The sequence below is a fragment of the Elephas maximus genome, chromosome 12 (assembly GCF_024166365.1).
Source record: "Elephas maximus indicus isolate mEleMax1 chromosome 12, mEleMax1 primary haplotype, whole genome shotgun sequence".
Lineage (NCBI taxonomy): Eukaryota > Metazoa > Chordata > Mammalia > Proboscidea > Elephantidae > Elephas > Elephas maximus.
Window position 1 is genome coordinate 90,828,803 of NC_064830.1, and position 22,997 is coordinate 90,851,799.

The window sequence follows — 22,997 nt, forward strand, 5'->3', positions numbered from 1 at the left end:
ATACTGTTAGATTTGGATTTGAAAATGATCCCTTTGAATTAGAACGAGGGGCCTGGCTCAGTCAGGCTCCCTAGGTAGACGCTGAGGGTGGGTGAAAGAGGTGATTTTGAGCCTGGGGGCACCGGGGAGCAGATGGGGACTAAGGCCTAGGAAGGAGTGCTCCTGAACTTGAAAAGGTCCAGCTCCCCAGGATCAGCTTTGGCCTTGATGTGACCTGATTCAGCTAAATGAAGCTAAGGCAGGGAGAGGGCGAGGCCTGGGGGACTTGCCGGCTCACTGCCTTTGAGGTAACCATTAATCCCTCCCCTGGGGGAATCCAGGAGCTGGTCCCTTGAGAGGCATATACTTGACGGAATGGAGCCACACAAAGAGGCAAGCCTGGCACCAGCACTGGAGGACCAGAGTGTCCTGATCGACAACACTTTGGACATTCTGGTCATTGCCGCGTATTTCCTGCTGGTCATTGGTGTCGGCTTGTGGGTGAGAGGTTAAGGGGTGCTGCTGGAGGCTAGGCCTCTGAGGTCTGGGGGGAAGGTCTCAGGAAGACCCCATGGTAGGGAGAGAGGTAGGATGCCTGGATTTTTGAGGGATTAACCCAGGGCTGGAAGGCAAGCAAGCCGTTTGAGAGCCTCAGGGAGTCCCAGCCAACATTCAGTCCTTGTTTTCCCACCTTTGGATTGAGTTAATTGAAGGAGTTAGTGGATTTCCATCAGGGTGAGCATTCAAGATGTGGTCTTATTCCCCTGACCACATTTACTACTGACCAGCAGCCCATATTCAAGGACCCCAGGAAGTCAGGCCAAATCCAGCCAAGCTGAGGGTGCCTGGGAGGAAGCAGGGTAGAGGGGGAGATCAGGGGAGCCAAGCACTGCTTAATCTTCACCCGGAAACAAGGCTAAGGAATGTGTTGAGGAGGCTAATGAGGTCCCAAGATGTGCCCTGAACCCAGGTGTCCCTCACTCCTGTCCCCCAGTCCATGTGTAGGACCAACAGAGGCACAGTCGGTGGCTACTTCCTGGCGGGACGAAGCATGCTGTGGTGGCCGGTAAGCAGAGGTGGGCTGTGGAGGGAGGAGGGGAGGCCTAGGGAGGCAGCCTGGCTCACTCCACCTCTGGCCCCCCCAGGTCGGGGCCTCTCTCTTTGCCAGCAACATTGGCAGCGGCCACTTTGTGGGCCTGGCAGGGACTGGTGCAGCAAGTGGCTTGGCTGTGGCTGGATTCGAGTGGAATGTGAGACCCTCTTTTCACCAATAACCCTGTCCCCAGTGGGAACTCCTGGGAGGGCCATACCTGGGAAAGCTCAAGGCAGGGGAATGTAAATGAGTCTGGAGGTGGGGCTTTCCAACTGTGGGCTGGGGTCGGGTTGGGAGCGAGTGTCACAATGTCCAGCTCAGAGGTGGGAGATGCAGGAGATGACTACTTTCAGGGGAAGGGTAGGTTTTGCCCCTGACTTGCTGTGTGACCCTGGACCAGCCACTACCCTCTGTGGACCTTGATTTTCTCCTCTCTGAAGCAGGGTGAGTGGCCTCAAATATAGGGCAGATCTCATTAGTTCTCATGTTCTCTGAAGCTGTAACCTGTGAAGATGAAGATCCCTGGGCCAAATTAAAGCCCCTCGCTTGGAAGAGGAGGCAAAGCTCTGGGTCTGAGATGCCCCTTGGAGGCTTGGGGAGATAGGGGCTTTGAGCTCAGGGCTTCCTGGAGGAGGAGGCCTCTGAGCTGAGCCTTGAAGGACAGAAGTCTTGGGCGGGTGGAAAGGAGAAGGGAGGTAACACTGCCTGACAGAGACTGGGGTCAGGCTGAGGAGTCTGTTCTTAGTTTCATGTGCTAGAGATGGGGCGGGGGGCGGGCAGGGCCAGGAGAAGTGGGGTAGAAAAGGTCCTGGGAGGGACTGGCCACGGGCCATGGAGGCAAAGCTCTGATTAAGGGCCCAGGAAGGGGTCAAGATCCTGCCTCTTAATGTCCAGGACTCAGGACCATCGTCTGCAGTTGTGCCCTCCGGGCCCTAGGCGCGACCCTTTCCAGGGCCACTTTCCCTGGAGTGTAGCACGTTCACGAAGAGAAGGTCTCTCAGACCCTTCAGGTGGGGAGCGCTGGGGCACTTTCTTGCCGGGATCTCAGGAACGGAGCCTTCCTCAGCTGCCGCGCTGTGCCCGCAGGCGCTGTTCGTGGTGCTGCTGCTGGGCTGGCTCTTCGCGCCCGTGTACCTGACCGCGGGCGTCATTACGATGCCTCAGTACCTGCGCAAGCGCTTCGGCGGCCACCGCATCCGCCTCTACCTGTCAGTGCTCTCGCTTTTTCTGTACATATTCACCAAGATCTCGGTGAGCCTGCGCGGGGCGCGGGGCGGGACCCTGGAAGGGAGGGGCCACTGAAAGGAGGTCTCTAGAGAGTCCTGACAGAGCCCTGTTGGTGCAGTGGTTAAGTGCTTGGGGCTACTGAAAGGTCGACGGTTCGATCCCACTAGTCGCTCTGACGGAGAAAAGGCAATCTGCTCTCGTAAAGATTTCAGGCTCGGAAACTATAGGACAGTTCTACTCTATCCAACAGGATCTCTATGAGTCGGAGTCTACCCAAGAGCACAGAACAGGGAGACCTGGAGCGGGCGGGGCAAAAGAACCGTGATGGCGGCGGGGCCTGGAAGGAACGGGTCTCTGGGGCCAGAGCAACAGGGGTGGGGCCCTGGGAAGGCCAAGAAGTTGAAAAATGAGGGAGCCTTCCAGAGCGTCGACCCGTACGGACGTGGCCTTGGCAGAAAGTGGATCCCTGCCCTGGCCCCTGAATCCTGACCTGAGCCCTGGCTCCTTCCCCCAAGGTGGACATGTTCTCCGGAGCGGTGTTCATCCAGCAGGCTCTGGGCTGGAATATCTACGCCTCAGTCATCGCACTTCTGGGTATTACCATGGTCTACACGGTGACAGGTAGCCGCAGAAGGGGCTTAGGGAAGGGAACAGGGTTGGGAGACTTGCTTGGAGTCGTGGAGCTGTGGGCAGGTTTTAGGGGAGTCGCCAGAGGAAAGCGGGGAGGAGAGGTTCTAAGGCGTGATGCGGACCACATAGGAAAGGGACCTAAACCTTTGGAAAGCAAACCCCCCTCTCTCCACACTTGGATTTGGATTGGTAGCTCGGAGCCCTGAGGGGGAAGGAAGATTCAGCAGGCTTTGAACGTCTGGGAGGGGAGTGGACTTAGCCAGTCCCTAGGATCTCCTGCCAAACCCAGTGCGGTCTGAGGGTTCCAGGGTGGAGCCTGAGGCCAGACTCTGGACAAGAGTGGACAGGGCCTGGTGCCAGCGGTGGGTTTGAGGGGTCTGGCCTGGGAATGGGGTGGAACTGAGAATTTGGACCTCAGAGTGTCACTCTCTCCTGTTACATACATGAGAAAAGTGGGGCCCAGAGAGCGACCTGCAGTGGGGGTCCTGCACATGGGTTCCTGGCCAAGGGGGCATCGCTGGAACCTAAAACTCAGCCCACACTCTGCTCATCAGCCTCTTGGTGCCCGGGTGCATTAACCCAGAGAATGGACCACCATTTTGATATTCGTTCTCCAGGAAGGGGCATGTTTTTCAAATTCACACCAAGACACCGTATGTGCTAGGGGCGGCCTGTCTGTGAGATCGCGAGCTGGGCTGTCCCCACTGACGCAGGCCTGTTGCAGGAGGGCTGGCAGCGCTGATGTACACGGATACAGTGCAGACCTTCGTCATCCTCGGGGGGGCCTTCATCCTCATGGGCTACGGTATGGGGCTCAGCCAGTGGTGGGGGGAGGAGATGGAGGTCGAGGCTGGCAGAGCTCTCAACGCTGGAGAAGGGATATCGCATGTCTCCTGCACCTGAGTCCCAGGGAGGGCCTTGGCCTGGGCTCCGGCTCCCCTGACGACCTTGCTCACACACAGCCTTCCACGAAGTGGGCGGGTATTCAGGGCTCTTCGACAAATACTTGGGGGCAGTGCCGTCGCTGACAGTCTCCGAGGACCCTGCCTTGGGCAACATCTCCAGCTCCTGCTACCGACCCCGGCCTGACTCCTACCACTTGCTTCGGGACCCTGTGACGGGGGACCTGCCATGGCCTGCACTGCTTCTGGGGCTTACCATTGTCTCGGGCTGGTACTGGTGCAGTGACCAGGTGCGGGATCAGGCACAGCCAGAACCCCTGAGTGGAGCTGAGACGGGTGCCTGGCTAGTTCCAAGGTGTGGTCTGAGCCGGCGGACCCCAGGCCCTGGGAAGCACACTAACGGTGGAGTTAAACCAGATCCAAGGGCCAGGGTCTGAGGGTGGAAATGAACTGGGGGCTCACCTGAGCCAGAGGTGCAGCCCGAATCCTCAGGGCAAGTTGAGGCAAAGTGTGAGGAGGGGAAATCTCAGGGACTGCACACAGGTGGTTGAACGCCCCTCCTTGCAGGTCATAGTGCAGCGCTGCCTGGCTGGGAAAAATCTGACCCACATCAAGGCGGGCTGTATCCTGTGCGGCTACCTGAAACTAATGCCCATGTTCCTCATGGTCATGCCAGGCATGATCAGCCGCATTCTTTACCCGGGTAAGGTCTGCATCCCCGTCCTGACCCAAGATTTCTGTACTCCACCCAGCCTCTTTCTTGTGCAACGAGCCAGGTGCCTGTCTCCCATTTCCGTAACTGCCCTAAGATACAGGAATTCGTCTGGTCTCCTGGCCCTGCCTTCCACCAAGGGTCCCATCTGCCTTCTCATAGGCTTCCCAGCTCCCACTTCAGGGATCCTAATCCCCAACTTGGTCTCACCCTAGCCACGCTGTGGCCTCTTTCCCACAGATGAGGTGGCATGTGTGGTGCCCGAGGTGTGTAAGCGCGTGTGTGGCACCGAGGTAGGCTGCTCCAACATCGCCTACCCGCGGCTTGTCGTGAAGCTCATGCCCAATGGTAAGGGGCACGGGTACGCTGCAAAGACTGCCATCGGGAAGGGACACCCCTTGCGAAGCCCACACCACCAGGGTGTCCCGGGCCTCACCGCTCCCCTTCGCCTTCAGGTATGCGTGGACTCATGCTGGCGGTCATGCTGGCAGCACTCATGTCCTCGCTGGCCTCAATCTTCAACAGCAGCAGCACACTTTTCACCATGGACATCTACACACGCCTGCGGCCCCGCGCCAGCGACCGCGAACTGCTGCTAGTAGGACGGTGTGGCCTGGGTTCCCTCCTCTTCTGCCCCACAGGCATCCCAGGACAGAGGATGTGGGAAGGTGGGAGTCATGAGTGAAGTCTCCTGATGGCTACTGTACCGCAGGCTCTGGGTGGTGTTCATCGTGGCTGTGTCAGTGGCCTGGCTACCCGTGGTGCAGGCGGCACAGGGCGGGCAGCTCTTCGATTATATCCAGGCAGTCTCCAGCTACCTGGCTCCGCCAGTGTCCGCCGTCTTCATGCTGGCGCTCTTTGTGCCCCGCGTCAATGAAAAGGTGAGCCTTCGTGTATGTCGTCAGCTTGGGGCAGAGCTTGGGCATTGTGAGGAGGCTGACTCTTTCTTCCCTGCAGGGTGCCTTCTGGGGACTGATTGGGGGCCTGCTGATGGGCCTGGCACGTCTTATTCCTGAGTTTTCCTTTGGCTCGGGCAGCTGTGTGAGACCTTCCAAGTGTCCAGCGCTCCTCTGTGGCGTGCACTACCTCTACTTTGCCATCGTGCTCTTCGTCTGCTCCGGCCTCCTCACCCTCATAGTCTCCCTGTGCACTGCACCCATCCCGCGTAAACATGTAAGTGCTGGCCTCTGGGCCGCCTCCTGTCCCAGACTTGCAAGGCTCAGGTCTGTGCAGCTCCCTCTCCTCCCTGGGCCCGCTTGCCTGCAGGAAGGCCCAGTGGCGGCAGACCTGGAGAATTTCTGTACTGATGGTTGGCTGGGAGTCCTGCCTGAAGTTTCATATGCAGAGCCACCACAATGTGTTACTTTAAATGACATTTATTTAAAGTGGTTTTGGGAGAGGTGGGCTGAAGAAGATTGTGGGGAAGGTTACAATCTTCTTTGGGGATTAAAATGCCTCAAAGCCAATTCTTGGCATGGCCTTTGGGACTCAAAACACAGGATCTGATTGGTGGCTGAGAGGGCTAGAATGCCATCTTAAAAGCCCACATGAGGGTTTGGCCTTGTGCTGCTACTGGGCAGGTACCTAAGGGAAGGGGTGATGGGGCAGGGGCGGACAAAAGAGCTCGGCCTGGAAGGATGGGCGGGGTTCCACAGTTGGAGAAGGGAGGAGAGGCAGTAGGAAGAAACTGTGAGCAAATACCACAGGAAGGAAAATCGTGTAAGACTATACACTAGTCTCAAATGCTACTACAATTCTGGGTGTAGACAGGGCTCTTGGGGTGATGAAACGAGGGGAGAACAGGTCCAGCATTTTTAAATACCCCGCTGAGGTGCTTCAGTTTAGCCTGAAGACTAAGGGAAGCCTTGGAAGGTTGTTAAAATGAGCTGAGCCTAGGCTAGGTGTGCAAGCTGCACAGAGGGAGGCTAGGGCGGACACTGAGGGGGTTGTTTGGCCAGTGTGGACAAGAGACTAGGGCCTACGGCGGGGAAACAGAACTCCCACCTGGTCCCTGCTCCTACCCCTCCCCAGCTCCACCGCCTGGTCTTCAGTCTCCGGCACAGCAAGGAGGATCGAGAGGACCTGGATGTGGATGAGGGGCTGCAAGGCCCAACCTCACTCCCTCTACAGAATGGGCGCCCAGAGCACGCAGTGGAGATGGAGGGTAAGGCACTGCCGAGGAGGCGGGGCTAGGGAGCCACGTTCCCTCCCACTAACTGCAGGGCCTTAATTTCTCCCAGAGCCCCAGCCCCTGGCAACAGGTCTATTCCGCCAGTGCCTGTTTTGGTTCTGTGGAATGAGCAGGGGTGGGGCAGGCAGTTCCCCACCCCCTACTCAGGAAGAGACTGCTGCAGCAGCCAGGCGGCTGGAGGACATCAGTGAGGACCCAAGTTGGGCCCGTGTGGTCAACCTCAATGCCCTGCTCATGATGGCTGTGGCCATTTTCCTCTGGGGCTTTTATGCCTGAGGCAACTATGTTGGATACCATGAGCCACAACCAGGCCAGGGCTCAGCTTTACAAGGAGTCGGGTGGGGGCCCTATAAGAAGAGGGTGGGGCAGGAGCAGGGACGGCCCTAGTTCCCCCTCTCTCAATCTTGTCGCTGCCTGGGGCCCAGTCCATCCAACTGACAGTCACTTCCCACGGGACCCTGGCCAACCTGCCGCAGCAGTTCGCCTAAGCAAAAATAAAGTAGCCTTTCACACATTCTGCTGTGGCCAGTATCCTTGCTCTTGGCTCCTGGGCCTCATTCTGGACTGCTCACAACATCTTCTTTTCTGGAGACAGGGGCCATGTGGCTCTCCACTCATCCACCTCTAGCTGGTGCTTCTCAGTCTTCCAGCCAGCGTCCTGTAGTCCTGGGAAGAGATCATGGGGTCCTACTGGGACTGCTGGAGAGGAGACTCTGGGCTGACTCTGGGGAGGGGGATTAGGAGAGGCATAGGCCAGGTACAGGTTCTGTGAACTACCTGGGCTCCACGTTCCTCTATGGGGTTTCTTCCCGCAAGTTCTTTACCCACTCTGAGCTCATAAAATGAGGCTAAAACCTCATCTGGTTTCAACAGAATTCACTGAGATACCACATGGAAAAGGGCATGGAGTAGGTGCTAAATAAAAGATTATCATCAGTAAGTGCGAGTCTGTTCTCCCCTCTCAACGCCAACCATGATTACACAGACTGTCAACAATGATGCAGCCTGAGAGACCACTCTAAGCTCCCTACCCTAGAGGCAGGGAAACTGAGCCCAGAGCTAAGGTCACAGAGAGAACCAAGGTCTTTTATCTCCCAGGTGGAAAGTGAGGTATGCGTAGCCAGGGCCCCTGGGGAGAGGGTTGAGGAATGTTACCTTTCAAGAACTTTGGGAACAGCTTGTCCAGTACTTGGTGTGTCTCCTTGACAATGGCCCAGCTGTCTTTCTCAGGACCTGGGGGGAGGTGGTTAGCAGAATCAGAAGCTCTCTGATCCCCAAGCAGGAAAGAAGGTCCTCCTCCCCCAGACCCCCCAGTCATCAGTGGCTCAGACTGAAAGGATACCTGCCCACATCTGGTTCCTCAGCTCCTCCAGCTCTCCTGGGAGAGGCCCATCTCCCCGCAGGGCTCCAAGCACCAGCCCGTGCGTGGCAGCTCTTAGGACTGTCTCAGGGCCTGCTGTCTGGCTCAGAACTACCTGTACCTGGTCTGGAGAGACCCAGGGAGAGACTGATGGTAGGGAAGGGCTATTTCCGCAAACATCCTCAACCCTACCATTTTGCTCACCCATCTGCCCCTACAGGCCTTAGCCTGGCATGGAAGGCCATCTCCTTACCCTTTCCTTTCTAACTTTATCTCCTGTTGATCCCCAATGCTCTGGCCAAACTGAAATGCTCAGTTTCCAAATACAGCCTTATAGCAGCTCACTGAGGTGGAATGCTACTTAGAAGCAAGGACGGTGAGACTGTGTCTTACATACTTTGCACGTATTGTTGGGAGGGATCAGTCCCTGGAGAGGACATTATGCTTGGTAAAGTACAGGGTCAGCGGAAAAGAGGAAGACCCTCAACGAGATGGATTGACACAGCGGCTGCAACAATGGGCTCAAGCATAACAATGACTGTTAAGGATGGCGCAGGACCAGGCAGTGTTGCGTTGTTGTACACAGGGTCAGTATGAGTCGGAACCGACTCAACAGCATCTAACAACAACAACAACGAGGTGGGTTTATTTTGCATTTCTTTAATGGTTAGTGAGAACAAGCAACTTTAAATACATGACCGACCATTTACTACCTGTGTTTCCTTTTAATAGGCAGGCCTTCTCTTCTAGCTCTGTGTGGGTTTGGCTTTATATGTGGGCATATCCTCATATAACAATCTCAAGAGAGAATATTGTATTTACTTCCCAGGGCAGACAGTAAGCTCATGGGGCTTGTCTCCCCAAGAGGTGATCCAGGATGGGAGAGAAAAGTGGTTCCCAGAGATAACCAAAGATCATTATGTTATTTGAGTGTGTTGTAACATACAAAGTACTTTTACTTGATCCTCATAAAAACACTGGAAGCTAATAAGGTAGGTATTGTTAGCTCCATTTTACAGAGGGGTAAAATGAATTTCATTGGGGTATGCAGTTAGTAAAGAAGCCATAATTTGCACGTATCAAAGTCTTAGTCTAGAGCTTCCCCTAAGATACCAGGCAGCCTCCAAACTGCAGCCAGCTTGTCCAGGGCTTGGGGCCCTAGAGCTGGAGAAATGAGAAGCTAATCCCAGGAGGGTGGGTCTAAGGCTGGGAGAAGACACACTCACTTCGTGACTGGTCCCAGTGAAGGAGGTAGGGTTCTTGGTGCCCCCCAATCAGCTGCTGCAGCTCAGAGACACTGGAAGAGAGAATGGAATGCAGTGGGGGAGGGGGAAAGCAGAGGCAGAACCAACCATCCAATCAACTGAAGAGCCACCTAACCATCCTTCACCCATTACCAACGATCCCACATCCATCCTTCCTTTCTTTCTGCATCCAGTCATCCATTCTCAACATCAACCACCCAACCACCTATCCTTTCACCAAACACACATATCACTTTTTTATCTACTCTGTATTAGCACTGTCTATTACCCTGAAGCATCACTGCTGCTCCCCAAGTCTGTTCAGTGGAAATAAAGAACTTAGAACACAGAAGTGGGGCCTGGTGATGGGAGGGCAGTGTGTAACCACAATAAAGAGCATGTGTGTAGGGAGTGGGGGTGGCAGTGGTGATGAGTGTGGAGGTGAGGGACACTGGGCCACTTACGTGGAAATCAAGCAGTGCAGGGGGACCCCAAGAGACAGAGACAAAGATGGCCAGAAACCTGTGGGAAGCTGGAGTTAGGATGCCCAGGCTCAGGGGGAGGCTGGGAGACACAGACTTGAGAACATTGGGTTGGGTCACCTGTCCACAGTGGCTCCATCTGATTGGCTGAAGTGGGGCTGAGCACCTCTCCTTTCTGAAGGAAGTGCTTTAGGATCAGCCAGAGCCGGCCTTCATTCAAGGTCTCCATGACAAGGGCTCGGACTGCCCGGTAGTTGGCATAGATGTGGAGGGCAGTGAGGAAAAAGAAACATCCGAGGCTGACGCTGGGGTGAGAGAGCAAAGTGGTCAACAGGGTCAGAGGCCCAGCTGGGTGTTTCCTCCCCACCCTTGATCCCACCTCACCTAGGACAATCTGACACCAGGGGAAGCATCAAGAGGCTGACCAGGAGCCCTGCCAGGTTCACCAGTGTCTCCTGAAAAATGGCAGAGGAGTCAGGAGCTGAAGACATCTCTTCCAGATCAGACTGAATGTCCTTAAGTGTCTTTCACATTCTTCCCTGCTCCAGAACCTCCCAGGGATCCCAACTCTGATGAGGTACCTAGTAAATTTTTAACATTTTTGATGAGTAAGCTGTCATTTAAAAGATGCCAGCTGCTTTTCTGCCCAGGTAGACACAATACCCTTGGAATAAGTCTTTTTATTTTGCAAGAGTCATCTGAGTAGCCCCACACTCAGGCAAGTAAACATCTACAAAGTGGGGAACTACTTTTATGTAGTGGGTTAAAAAAGGCCAATATCCCCTAAATCCCTTTGTATGCAGCAGCTGGGGAAGGGGCAGACAAAATTGCAAAAGGATCGAGGAACCACACAGGATGAAAAACAACAAGATTTAAACCTTTTCTCTTGAAACTCAATATTATTAGAACCCATTTGGTGGCCTGAGACGGCCTAACTGTGGTCCCCCTATGGGAAAAGACCCCAGGCCATCTGCTAATCCATGAGAGAGGAGTCTGGATTGGTGCCCCTGACTACTGGTGTCCCAAGGAGAGTTGATCTTGGCACAGAGGGGTCCTGAGGCTTCAGAGCTCGTCTGACCCAGCCCTCCTGGCAAGGGGGTAGGCTGTGGGAATGATGGCTGTGGGTGTGACAGTACACAGGGGATCAGAAGCTTTGGGAGCTCAGGAGCAGAGGGACATCCTCTCTCCCAGGTGGGAACAGTCATTTCCAGCAGACAAACCAAGTGGCAACAAAAGCAACATCAGCAGAAAGCAAGGGCCTGCTATGGGACTGAGCACATGTCCCAGGTTGGCCCGTGATGCATCACTGCTTCTGCAGATGGAGGAACCCTGGGGGCCTTGGAAAACACAGCCGGGGAGAAGCTGAGGGGGAGGGAGGGGGGGCTGTGAGAGAGCAGGGATCAAGTGGGAGATCCTGAAGAGCAGGGCCTGGATGGTACGTATTTCTCCCGCTCTAACAACTCATGGATTTAAAGCCGGAACAGACAGTGAGGGAGAACTAGTCCATTCATGTCCAGAGAGAAGGGACTTGCCCAAGGTCACCCAGGGAGATTGGACTTCTCTATGCCTTGTTTCCTCATCTGTAAAATGGTGACAAGTACTTACTGCACAAGACCGTTTTAAAGATCTAATGAGTTCACGCAAATGAAATACTTGGTACATGGTTAATGCTTAATAAATGTTGTTGTTAGCTGCAGTCAAGTCACTTCCTGACTTACAGCAACTCCATGCAGAACAAAACTCTGCCCCATCCTGAGACAATCCCATGATCTACTGCGGATCGGACCATTGTGATCTACAGGGTTTTCATTGGCTAATTTTCAGAAGGAGATCACCAGGCATTTCTTCCTGGTCCATCTTAATTTGGAAGCTCTGCTGAAACCTATTCAGCATCATAGCAACATCCAAGCGTCCACTGACAGATGGGTGGCGGCTGCAAGTGAGGTACATCCGCCAGGATCAGAGCCCACGTCTCCTGCATGGAAGGTGGGAAAAACCACCAATGCCCCCACTAATAAATACTAGCATGTGTTAATATTATTAATGGGTGTTAGTTTTTTTTTAATGAAATTCTGTTTATAAACTGAGCAAAAAGAATGCAAGGGAAGGCCAGAAAGTAGGAGTAGGCAGAACAGAGGTTTATAAATTGTTTCAGTGTGAAAGAAAAGCAGCATGCACGTCTGGGACCTCCCTGGGCCTCACTTTCCTCACCTGTAAGAATTACAGGATCTACCTCATAGCACTGGTGCAAGAGTTAAACGGTATCATGCCCACAAGCACTTGGCACAGAAGTTTGGGGAGATCGATACATGTGGGATTTAGTATTAGGGATATTTCCACCCTTACTACAGGCTCCCTTGGGCAGGTGGAGGGGCTGGGCCAGAAAGGCCTGTTAAACTGCTGAGTGAAGAACTTCGGCCAACGACCCTGGGCACCCCACATGCCAAGTGCTTTTGAACTTCTTAACTACTTTCACACGTGGAGCCTCACTTACCCAGAACATCCACCTTCCAGGGTGGGGCTATGGCCTAGGGAGGGCAGGGGCTCACTCATGGCCACACAGGCAGGGGCAGAGATGCTCAAATTGGACTCGCTGCACCCAGAGCCCATGCCCTCACACCTGACATGTGTCCTGCAAGTCAGAGCAGGGAGCACCCACATTTCTTTCTCCATGCTTCCCACCCCCGTGCCCAAGGGTACTCAGGTGCTTCCCTCCATACTCCCAAACTGTGGCCTGGCCTAGACCCCTCTCCCCCATGTCAGTCCCCCCAGTCTCTGCTGCTCACCTGGCTGCTATCCTTGGCTGACACATCAGCCATGTTGTTTCTCCGGGCCTGGTGCATGGTCAGTGCAGCCCGAGTAGCCCCGCCAGCCACGCTCACAATGCACTGGATGGGGGGAGGAAAGGATGAAGGTCAGAGAGATCACATGATGTGGCAACGGAAGCCTTCTGTGGCTGCACCAAGTAAATGGCTCAAATCAGCTTGAGAAAACCAGGCCTCTGGCTACCCCACAGCAGAACCCTGAATGCTCTCCTCAATCTAGTTCTTATCCCGAACTTCCCCTAGGCCCACCTCCCCGGTCTTATTTCAGGAGAAAACAAAAGTCCTGCCTACCACCATCCTGTGGACCTGGCCCCTGGAAACCCAATTTCGTTTCCCAAGATGGAGGCCCAAAGACCCTTATTGGCCCAGAAATTCCCCATCCTCCAACTGTTACTTCAACTCTACCCTCCCCCGTGCTGAGCTCCCAGGAGTCTGGTTTCCAGCTTTATGCTTTTGTTCACAACGTTCTGCCTGCCTGTTAACTCCTCTTCTCTCTTCCTGCCCCAGCCTAGTCCTATTAAGCCATTCAGGTACAAAACTCACATCGGTGGCCCTTACCTCCCAGGGCACCAGGATTTCGCCCTCTGAGATCCCAAGATGTAAAGCTCACCGATAAGGGTCATTGGTCAGCTTCACTTATCCTGTATTTATCAAGTCTCTTCTAGATAGCACAGATCTAGACGCTGTGATACAAGTCATAGATGGCCCCCGCCCTCATGAAGCTTATGAATTAATAAATGATAAACAAGTTGTTCAAAGGCAAGAGGAATGTGGTACAAAAGGAGACTGAAGTGACCATCAGGGACTTGCAAGCCTTATTAAGGTCTTTGTTCTAAGAGTAATGGGGAATCGTGGTGGGTTCTGGCCAGGAAAGTGACCTGATATGATCTCCATTTTTACAGGATTATCTGGCTGCTCTGAGAAAGCCTGAAGAAGGGTGAGAATGGAAGGAGACTAGCTAGGAGGCAAACTGATTTTTTCAGCAACAAGATGGTGGTGATAGGGGTATGGAGTAGGTAAATGGATTATAGAGATTTAGGGGGAAAAGTAACAATTAAGGGAAGGTTTAGCTGAGGCCAATAGGTGATGGGGAAGAGGAGGAGGCATGGATGACCAGGCTTCTTGTTGGTATAGCTGGGGGTGAAGGTGTTGGTCACTGAGACAGGGAACCCTAAAAGAGGTCTGGAGGGCCAGAGTTCATGGTCCTGTTCTATTCCCTTATTAGACAGACAATGAGACCGAAGCCCCAAGGGTGAAGTTTAGTAGCAGAATCTGGAGCAAATGTCAGAGGTCACAATCCTTGGTCCACTACAGCAGTGATTCTCTCTAGGGTGATCCTGTCCTTGAGGAGTGCACGTGTGCCCATGGCATTTAGTGGCTGGGCCAGGGGGGCTAAATGCTCTTCATCACAAAGAACTGTTGCACCCCAGATGCCAGCAGTGCCCTGTGGAGAAACACTGCTTTAAAGTGATTTTCAACAGATAAACAGGTCTTTGAAATGGGTCTTACATGTCTGCTTGAGTCTTTACTCTGTGCCGGGCACTTAACCCTGTGGTGGAGACAGGTGAGCTCTTTAATGAACTTCACCCGGCCTCAATTTCTCATCTGGATGAGGCCAGGTGAGCAGCCTGCAGAGAGGAAAAGCTCACGCTTATGCTGCTTGTCCCTCCATCTTCACCGTTGCTGTCTGTTCCTCATACCCACTGTGTTCCTTCTTGCCTCTGGACTTGACCCGCGCTATTCCTTCTGCCCAGAACACATTCACAGCACCTTGAACTCACACTTCATGACCCAAATGAAACATTACTGTCCCAGGGAAGGCCTTCCTGCATCTCCTGACCAGGTTGGATTCCCCACCGACCCTCCCTCAGGTCCCTAAATTTCTCCTCTGGAATACCTGTACTTATAATTCTAGAAATATTTGTACAATTGCCTGTGTACTGTGCTAAACATGCTAGACACTCAATATATATATTTTTTGAAAGAATGAAGGTTCTTGTCAAGATACTGACATTGGACCACTCCAATGGAAGTGCCTCTCACTTCCAAGCTCCTCCACCAGTCCTGTGGCTCCAGACACTACCTTAGACGGACTGTCAGAGGCACTACAGCCTGCCTGGCAAGAGGACAATCAGAAAACACGGCTGATGCTAGGTCCCAATAAAAATGTCAAAACTCTCTCACCCTTCTAAGAGGTGCCTTGAGAGCAGGGCCCAGGCTAGGCTCACCTGGGGGCCCCAGGTGAGCCCAAGCACAGACAGTATCACCAAAGGCAGGTACCTTAGGGATGGGGGTGCCCCAGCGGTGGGTACCTTGGCCAGGTTGCTGGTGCAGACAGTTATGGTGAAGCAGATTGGGAGTACAGGAGCCATAATCTCAAGGAACATGGCTACATCATTGAGGATGTCAGCAAAAAGCCTGGGGGAAGGGATCAGAGGTTAGAGGTCAGGGGGAAGAGACCTTCATAAAAGAGGGCTCCCTTCCCCTCCGCCTCAGCCCCTCCTTACCTCCACTGCTTGGCATTACAGTCCAGTTTGCTCCTGTTGGGAGGATAAGAATATTGTGATTTTGACTTAAGGAGAAAACATTCCGTGGGCAGTACGGGGAGTCCCAAGCTGTGGTAAGGTCTGAGGGGCTCTGGAAAACCCATACCCCCAGCCAGATTATCTGTCCCACAGCCTGTCACTGCAGCCTGAAATGCCACCATTAGCTGGGAGGACCACCTAGTGTTCCTTCCTTACTAAGCGGTGACTTACCAAGGGAAAAACTGCCTTGTAGCTGCTCCCTACCCTCTGGCCCTCTGAGAGGCTAGACCTGGGTTCCTCTGCCATCTGCCCTCCTCCTCCTCCTGCTTCACTGAAAATACCCAAAAAGAAGTCCATATATTTTGGTGTAACCAAATTAGTGTAACCCCTCATGGTATAGATAATTAGCTCAAGAGGAGACAGGACTTCTCTTGGATCATCTGGAGAGTGGCGGGAAAGGCCAAGAGAGACCCAGGCTGAAAACCCGGCCTCAGATTTTTCTACTACACAGCACTGCAGATGGCTGCCTCTGTTGCATCAGGCAGAGTGGCTGCCTGGCCTGTGTACAAACACCTGGGGACCACTCCTCCAAGATCCCAGTGGCAGATGTTGTAGCCCTCAGTTTAGCTCGGGATTTGCAGTATCAGCCCTGACGCTTAATTTGAAATCTCCTGGAGGGAAAGGGAGCATTCCTAGTGGGGTACGGGATGCACAGTGGGGAGAAGAAGCAGGACTAGAACCCAGGAGTAAAACCTGTGGCCTGGTCCAGGGCTCTGCTCACTAAACCAGCTGGCTACCATGGAAAAAGTACAGGCTTTGGGCTCAAATCCCATCTTACTAGTTATATACTATGTGACTTTGGGCAAGTAACTTCTTTCTCCTAGGTCTGTTTCACATCTCTAAAATGGACACATTCAACCCTATCTTAAGAAGTTCTTAGAAGAGCTAGAGACGATGTACAGAAAGTTTCTGGGGCAGAGTTAGAGCTCACTGTTACCTGCAGCTAGTTTAATGAGCGCTTATTATGTACCACGTGATGCACTGAATCCTCACAACCACAATCTATGGCCCAGCCCAGACTATGGCAGATACTATTATTACCACTGCCACTGCTAAATCACTCCTGACACTGCCCGGTACTGCCTGGGGGAGGAAGTTGGCAGCACAGGATTCTTAACCCCTTCCATTATATATTTTATATATAATGTGATAAAACTATTTACAAAAATAGACATGACCCTTGTTTGGGGGGAGCAGCCAGAAGTCTGCTGACTGGGAAGACAAACTCACCCCTTCCACCAAGCAAAGATGATGCGGCCCAGCATGCCAGTCGAATCTGGGGGAGAAAAGAGGGCGCTGATTGGGAAGGAACAAGGAAGAGCCTTGAGGGCAGTGAGGCCTGGCAGACCCTGGGACTGAATCGCCTGAGTCACACTGGGTCACTGACCTTGGGAGCTGAGTCTTGTGTGTCAAGTTATGGACAGACATACCTAGACTCTGGGTCATCAGCAAGAGTCCAGACCCAGCAGTTCCTTGGAACGTACCCGAGAAAAACATGTACCATGCACACTGAAAGTCATAAACAAGAACATTCTCCACAGCATTGCTCATACCAGCAAAAACAAACAAAAAACTGGGAATGATGCCAATGCCCGTCAATGGGAAAATGCATAAATAAATTCTGGTATATTCACTCAATGGCATATCGAGCAGTGAATAACAACTACCTACATCAACATACATAAATCCTATATTCCAAAAATCTTGCAGAAAAATCATGAAGCAACTCAGTTCTGCTGTCATGTCACAAAAACAGCCAGGCATGGCTATGTTACAATAAAACTATTTACAAAATCAGAAAGTGGAGCCGTTCCTGGTCTAAATCAGTGTATATTATACTGATTGCAGTCAGCTCTTTACATTAGATTTTGAGGCTAAGCTACATATATCATGACAAACTTCCCATAAAGCTCTAAAACAACTAAAACTAAACTATACAGTGTCTAAATATACATATCTATGTGGTAAAACTATTAAAAAAAAAAGCAGGGAATCCTAAGTGAAAAGTTTAGAGGTTATTGTTAATATCTAACTCTTAGGCTGGGCAGTGGGTTCACAGGTGGTCACTAAGAGTGTAAATAAATTAAAAAAGGGACTTTAACTACAGGCTGGTGACTGAGCATGCTGGCCGGTTAAAGGCACAGAGAAAGGACACCTCAGGCTGGAGAAGGTCAGAGAAGTCTCTGGAATCCACTGGATCTTCCCTTCCACACAAATGCAAACTGGTTATCTACTTTGTGCCAGGTACTATGTGAAGCAGGGGCTTGCTGCAGTGAACCAGTCATGGTGCTAGCCTCAAAATCTAACGTAAAGAGCTGACTGCAATCAGTATGATATATACTGATTTAGACCAGGAACAGCTCTACTCTCTGATTTTGTAAATAGTTTTATTGTAACATAGCCGTGCCTGGCTGTTTTTGTGACACGACAGCAGAACTGAGTTGCTGCAAAAGAGACTGTATGCCCTGGAATGTTTATCACCCTGCCCTTTACAGAAGAAGTTTGCCAGGCCCTACTTTAGACCATTCGTTATGCTGGGAGTACCAACCATCAAGCCTAGCAGGCAGAGCACAAGGAATACTTTAGAACCAGACAACTGGGATGGACTCACACTGTGGGCAGGGGGCTCCAACTTGTTTGAGCTTGAGGGCTTGGACCCTTCAGCTGGGGATGCAAGGAGAAGACAGCTAGGCTGTGGAAAGGAGGGTTGCGAGCTTCCCACAATATATAAAGATGGTGACACACGCCAGCCCTCCCCATTCTCCACTGGAAAAAGATACACTCACTCCTCGTCACAGCTTCTGTTCTTGGCCACTGAGGTCTTCTAACTAGAGATCTGACCAGACATCCTTACGCCACCCTGCACACTCTGGTGGACACCTAAAATACCTGTACCTTTCATTTTTACAACAATCCTATGGGCTTGAGAGGGACCATCCTCTTTCACAGATGAAGCAACTAAAGCTAGAGATGGTGTTCCCCACTGCTATGTCCAGCAAGACTGCCTGGGTGGCCAGGGATAAGCAAAGGCCTGGAAAAGTGAGATGAGGCATAGCAGCAGGAGCATGGAGGTCTAAGTTCTCTCACCGGCTCTTCTTGGTTGCATGTCTAGCTTTTCTGGAAGAATCTGAAGCTATGGCAACACTGGGCCCATCTTTCCTCACCACAGTTGGCTGGGGCTGAGCAGCAGCTGCCTCATTCAGAAGTGGTATGTGTACAACACAGTTCCTGTCCCACCAGCTCTGCTCCTCCCATTTGTGCCCCCTGCTGGGCTCTGGAAGTAATACCCACCATGGTGGCTTTACAAAGATTGCTTACGTTTACCCTCTTCCCTTCAGGTTTTATTCTACACAAATTGTTCATTATCCTATTTAATATTCTCATATTAGAACAACAAATTAGAAACAAGTTTGTAAAATCCTTTCTAATTAAGAGGGCTTCTTTTAATATCAGTAACAGGCTCTAAGGAAACCCTGGTGGCATAGTGGTTAAGTGCTACGGCTGCTAATCAAAAAGTCAGCAGTTCAAATCTGCCAGGTGCTCCTTGGAAACTCTATGGGGTAGTTCTACTCTGTCCTGTAGGGTCGCTATGAGTCAGAATCAACTCGACGGCACTGGGTTTGGTTTGGTTAACAGGCTCTAAAGTAAATGGATATTCTTTCAAACCTTAAAATTGTCTTATTTTTTCTTAACCTGTTTGAGCTGAAGAAATATATAGGCAACATGTGGGTGATAGGACTGGGATGCTCAGACATGGCATGAAAACACCAACCACTGACCCACACACTCCAACTATATTCCAAAAACTCAGCCAACAGGAGAGGAACTAAAAAGACCCAAATTTAGCACAGTGTAGTAGTATGCAAATTGACCCTGGAGCTAGACCACCTAGGTTCAAATCCACGCCCTACCATTTACTGGCTGTGTGACCCTGGGCAAGTTACTTTTCTTCATCTGTAAAATGGGAATGGCAGTACCTATCTCAGAGTTGGCGTCTTCAGTTTGTGCAAACAGTTAAGCGCTCAGCTGCTAAATGGAAGGTTACTGGGTTTGAGTCTGGCCAGAGATGCCTTGGAAAAAAGGCCTGGCAATCTACTTCAGAAAAATCAGCCACTGAAACCCTATGAAGCACATACTCAGAACTGATTCAAAGACAACTGGTTACCGGTTATCTCAGAGTTGCTGTGAAGACTGAGTCAATAAATAAATATAAAGCCTGGCACATAAGCACTGTTTGTGTGAACTATTATTCTTACTAAAGAGACAGGTCAACAAGCCACTTGCACTATTAGAGAATGGACATCTTTCCAGAGTCACCTTTGGCCAGTTTGCTCATGCCTTAATGGCAAAAGTGTTAAGCAGGAGCCTTCTGAGTCTTCAAAAGATCTAGGGGTGTTCACCAGGGATGCGGCCAGGATGATGCTAGAAGCAGAATGATCTTCGCCTTGGGTCTGATTTAAATATCCACTGCGAACAGTAATGAAAGAGAAAGGACGGTGGGGAAAGCCATGGGCCTTCCTGACGCAGAACACATGGCAGCTGGCCATTTCCCTTTTCTCTGTTTTGCTCTGTACATGGCATGGTACCAAACTGTTATGTTTTTTTTCTCTTAGTGGTTTCAAAATAAGCTGTAAACACTCAACAGATGGTTACAATTATTTATAGCATCATCTAACATGTAGAGGCTCTAGAATGCCTTTCATCTTTTCTGGAACGTCCTCTCTTTCATTCAGGACCACCTACTACCATTATTTTCTCTGGAACTAAGGAGTTTTCCATATTCCAGGCAGCTGGTAGTTTTATTCAGTAACTACACTCTAATGACTAGTGGTGAAGGGGAGAGCATGATTAACTTAGGGATCTGGGATGGCACAGTAGTTAAGAGCTACAGCTGCTAACAAAAAGGTGGGCAGTTCAAATCCACAAGGTGTTTGCTGGAAACCCCATGGGGCAGTTCTACTCTGTCCTATAGGGTCGCTATGAGTCGGAACCAACTCGACAGCGTCGGGTTCGGATTAAAGCAGTCTGTATGGTGAACAGGATGTGGCTGCTGGGGTGGTGTGTGCGGCATGAGGGTATCCCAGCTGTGGGTGATGAGGTTTCGATGCAAGGCGCTATTCTAGGCACTGGGGAAACTTGGCTCCTGCAAGTCCAAAAAGGGGAGCCACAGGAAAAGCTGGGCGGAGAGCAGCGATAGGTGAGGCTCCAGGGGCCCATCTCACCTTTCACAAGCCAGGTGGCCGTGGCAGCTGAAACAGAGGCTTTTGCATCCCCCACCCCTATGCCCAGCAAGACTGCCTGGGTGGCCAGGGCGCCCGAGAGGCTGGAAGCAAAGGCCTGGAGAAAAGAAGAAGTGGGGTGAGAAGTCGGAGCAAGAGCATGAAGGTCTAAGTTCTATTATCGGCTCTTCTTCGTGGTGTGTGACCTGGGCCATGTTATTCCCGCTCTCTGGGCCTGTCTTCCCGCTGTAAATGAAGGGTAGGTGACCCGGGACTCTGACCCCACCCCACACCCCCGGCCATATGCCGCCTCCAGCTTCAGACGCCTGGGCTGACCTGCACGGAGTCCCACAACTGGTACGGCAGATAGTCGGGGCTGACGCTGTCAGGGAAGCCCTGCGGCAGGAACACAGCCAGGAGACCGGAGAGAGGTGAAGAGGCGGCCCCAGGAGTTCCCCCTCTGCCCCCATCTCGTCCTGCGGGTTTCACCGAGAAGGCCCCGGAGAGCCCCCACCAGCGCCACGCCCCGGCCTCCCACTGCAGGCCCCCGTCAGCGGCGGCGCGGCACCCCCGGGCCGTCCCGGAGCCAAACCGCTCCGAGCACAGGGTGACGGCAAGCCCCCTGCCCTCGGCCATCCCGGCTCTCTTCGCCCGCGTCCAGCCAGATGAACGACGTGGCCAAGCGGCGCTTCCTGATCGGCGACGGCGGCTGCAGAGGGGCAATCTTCCTTCGCGAAACGGCGTGCGGGCTCTGTGTCCCCCTTTGTCCTGTCTTGGAACCAGACTATCCGCTTCCAACCTCCAGGTTTCCCGCTTCAGACAGCCTTGGGCGGGTCCCAGCCCCTGTTCGTTGTAGCACTTTGTAGCTGGGCCCGCCAAGTCCGGGAAGAACCAGAATTCCTGTGACCTGGGACCGTCAGCTTTAGGGGAGAAGGAAAGAGCGCGTCCCTAGGGAAAAATTGTGTTCAAGACTCAGTTCAGCCACAAAATCTTTAGCTGTGTGACTTTGGGCGACTCAGTGTTCCTCTCTAGGCCACAGGTGCCTTGTTTGTCGCGAGGCCAGGGGCTACATCTATTTTTACTCCTTATTTTCCCCCACTACCCAACACAAAGTAGGTGCTCAAAGATATTTATGAATGAATTATCCCCCAGAAGATCCCCGAGGCCATGTGGAGCTGCCCAGTGTTTTTTCTTTTTCTTCAGGGTGTCTCTGGCCTCTACTAGAAATTCTTTGCCTTTCTGCCTTCCCTGAGACTGGAAGATTATTATTTCTGAAAGGGCGTTGAGGACATCTGAGGGATGGGAAAACAGAGGGGTTGCAATAATAGTGTCAGAAAACAAGTAAAAACAGGTAGGGAAATGCCCGAGAGTGTGTGGGGAATGTCCATGAAGTTAGGGAGAGTCCAAAGACAGTGCTGCCCTCCCTACCTCTGAACATACCTCTTTTTCTTTTTCCCTCCCTCCCTTTCTCTTTCCCATGCAGTGCAGTATACTGCATCCAAATTAGAAATTTGCCAAAAGAATACTCTTTCATTCAGAAAATAAAATAACCTGGTTCCATAGCCTGACCTTCTTAGCGCTACCCACTCCCCTCACCCCCCACCCCCACCCCAACAGTTTGGCCTTAACTGATCCGTTCCCTACTGGAAACTTCTGATTGTCTCAAACTATCTCCTGCTTCATGGACCTCAGCCTGGGCTGTCCTTCCACCCCGTCTCACATTATCAGAGACTTACTTAGAGTCTCTGAGGTCAGGATAACCTGGGACACTTTTTTTTTTTTTTTAAGTTTCCTGATAGAGTGAAAAATTAAAGTGTTCCAAACATTGTGTTATATTTTAAGTGTTAGCCTCTGTTAAAAAATAATCAAAATAAAAGAAGTTGAAACATATGGTTTATTCTGAGCAGTTAGTCTATATGCATATAGAGAGACCGTTCTGATTTCAAAAAAGCAAATGGCTGGAAGAAGGCTAGTTACAATGATGCTTATAAAGAGGAGGGAGAAGAATAGAAGACCAACCATTGGCTAATCTTAACATGACTGATTGAACCCTGCCTTCCACCTGTTACTGAGATCAATTGATATATCACTAGGTGGCCTCTGGTCTGGCAGCTAAAAATTTGGTTTTGTGGGTATGAAAAAACCTTAAAATCAAAGATGTCTGTTTTTAACTTTTCTCTTTGAAACTTCTGTGTGGCTTTGTGGTAACAGCTTAGTGGTTATGAGAACTCTGAGGCCAACCTATTTTACTTCAGAGGTCCTGAGTTTGAATCCAGATTCTGTCTCTTAGTAGCTGTGAGATCTTGGTCAAGTTACTTGCTTAGTTTCTTTATCTGTAAAATGGGAGTAATACTAGTACTAGACCTTCATGACTAGTGTTACCACATAGGGTTGCGATGACAAATGAGTCATACGTATGAAGCTCTTAAACTATGTTTGGAACATAGTAGGTGCTATTTAAGGAACCCTGATGGTGCAATGGTTAAGTGCTCAGCTGCTAACCAAAAGGTCAGTTGTTCAAAGCCACCAGCTGCTCCACAGGAGAAAA

The 22,997-nt window shown here is 51.7% G+C and overlaps 2 protein-coding genes across 4 annotated transcripts; one reads left to right on the forward strand and one right to left on the reverse strand.

Moving 5' to 3' along the window:
* The first annotated feature begins 251 nt into the window (after positions 1–251).
* SLC5A2 (solute carrier family 5 member 2) lies at positions 252–7,010 on the forward strand. The gene is made up of 14 exons (XM_049904459.1): positions 252–480; positions 974–1,045; positions 1,125–1,229; positions 2,159–2,323; positions 2,815–2,920; positions 3,654–3,734; positions 3,892–4,121; positions 4,399–4,534; positions 4,784–4,891; positions 4,999–5,149; positions 5,256–5,424; positions 5,501–5,716; positions 6,575–6,707; positions 6,784–7,010. Exons 1-14 carry the CDS (start codon positions 355–357, stop codon positions 7,008–7,010), a joined length of 2,025 nt encoding a protein of 674 aa, XP_049760416.1. The 5' UTR covers positions 252–354.
* RUSF1 (RUS family member 1) lies at positions 5,897–21,577 on the reverse strand. 3 transcript variants are annotated; one of them, XM_049904479.1, is made up of 13 exons: positions 20,786–21,576; positions 20,453–20,567; positions 16,461–16,506; positions 15,153–15,185; positions 14,958–15,063; positions 12,607–12,708; positions 10,205–10,275; positions 9,941–10,125; positions 9,803–9,860; positions 9,321–9,391; positions 8,077–8,220; positions 7,890–7,967; positions 5,897–7,400 (listed from the first exon to the last, which is right to left on the reverse strand). In XM_049904479.1, exons 1-13 carry the CDS (start codon positions 21,083–21,085, stop codon positions 7,303–7,305), a joined length of 1,407 nt encoding a protein of 468 aa, XP_049760436.1. In that variant the 5' UTR covers positions 21,086–21,576; the 3' UTR covers positions 5,897–7,302. The 3 variants fall into 3 exon arrangements, with proteins under 3 accessions (XP_049760436.1, XP_049760437.1, XP_049760438.1); XM_049904480.1 differs by lacking the exon at positions 15,153–15,185 and having other exon boundaries at positions 20,786–21,577; XM_049904481.1 differs by lacking the exons at positions 9,321–9,391; positions 9,803–9,860.
* Positions 21,578–22,997: the final 1,420 nt, after the last annotated feature.

Coding starts and splice junctions, on each gene's coding strand:
- RUSF1 (XM_049904479.1), bottom strand. CDS start 21,085: ATGGCCGAGGGCAGGGGGCTTGCCGTCACCCTGTGCTCGGAGCGGTTT. Junction 10,126..10,204: donor CTGGTGTCAGATTGTCCTAG/GTGAGGTGGGAT, acceptor CTCTCACCCCAG/CGTCAGCCTCGGATGTTTCT. Junction 7,401..7,889: donor GTTCCCAAAGTTCTTGAAAG/GTAACATTCCTC, acceptor ATCTCTTCCCAG/GACTACAGGACGCTGGCTGG.
- SLC5A2 (XM_049904459.1), top strand. CDS start 355: ATGGAGCCACACAAAGAGGCAAGCCTGGCACCAGCACTGGAGGACCAG. Junction 3,735..3,891: donor CTTCATCCTCATGGGCTACG/GTATGGGGCTCA, acceptor GCTCACACACAG/CCTTCCACGAAGTGGGCGGG. Junction 6,708..6,783: donor GCACGCAGTGGAGATGGAGG/GTAAGGCACTGC, acceptor AATTTCTCCCAG/AGCCCCAGCCCCTGGCAACA.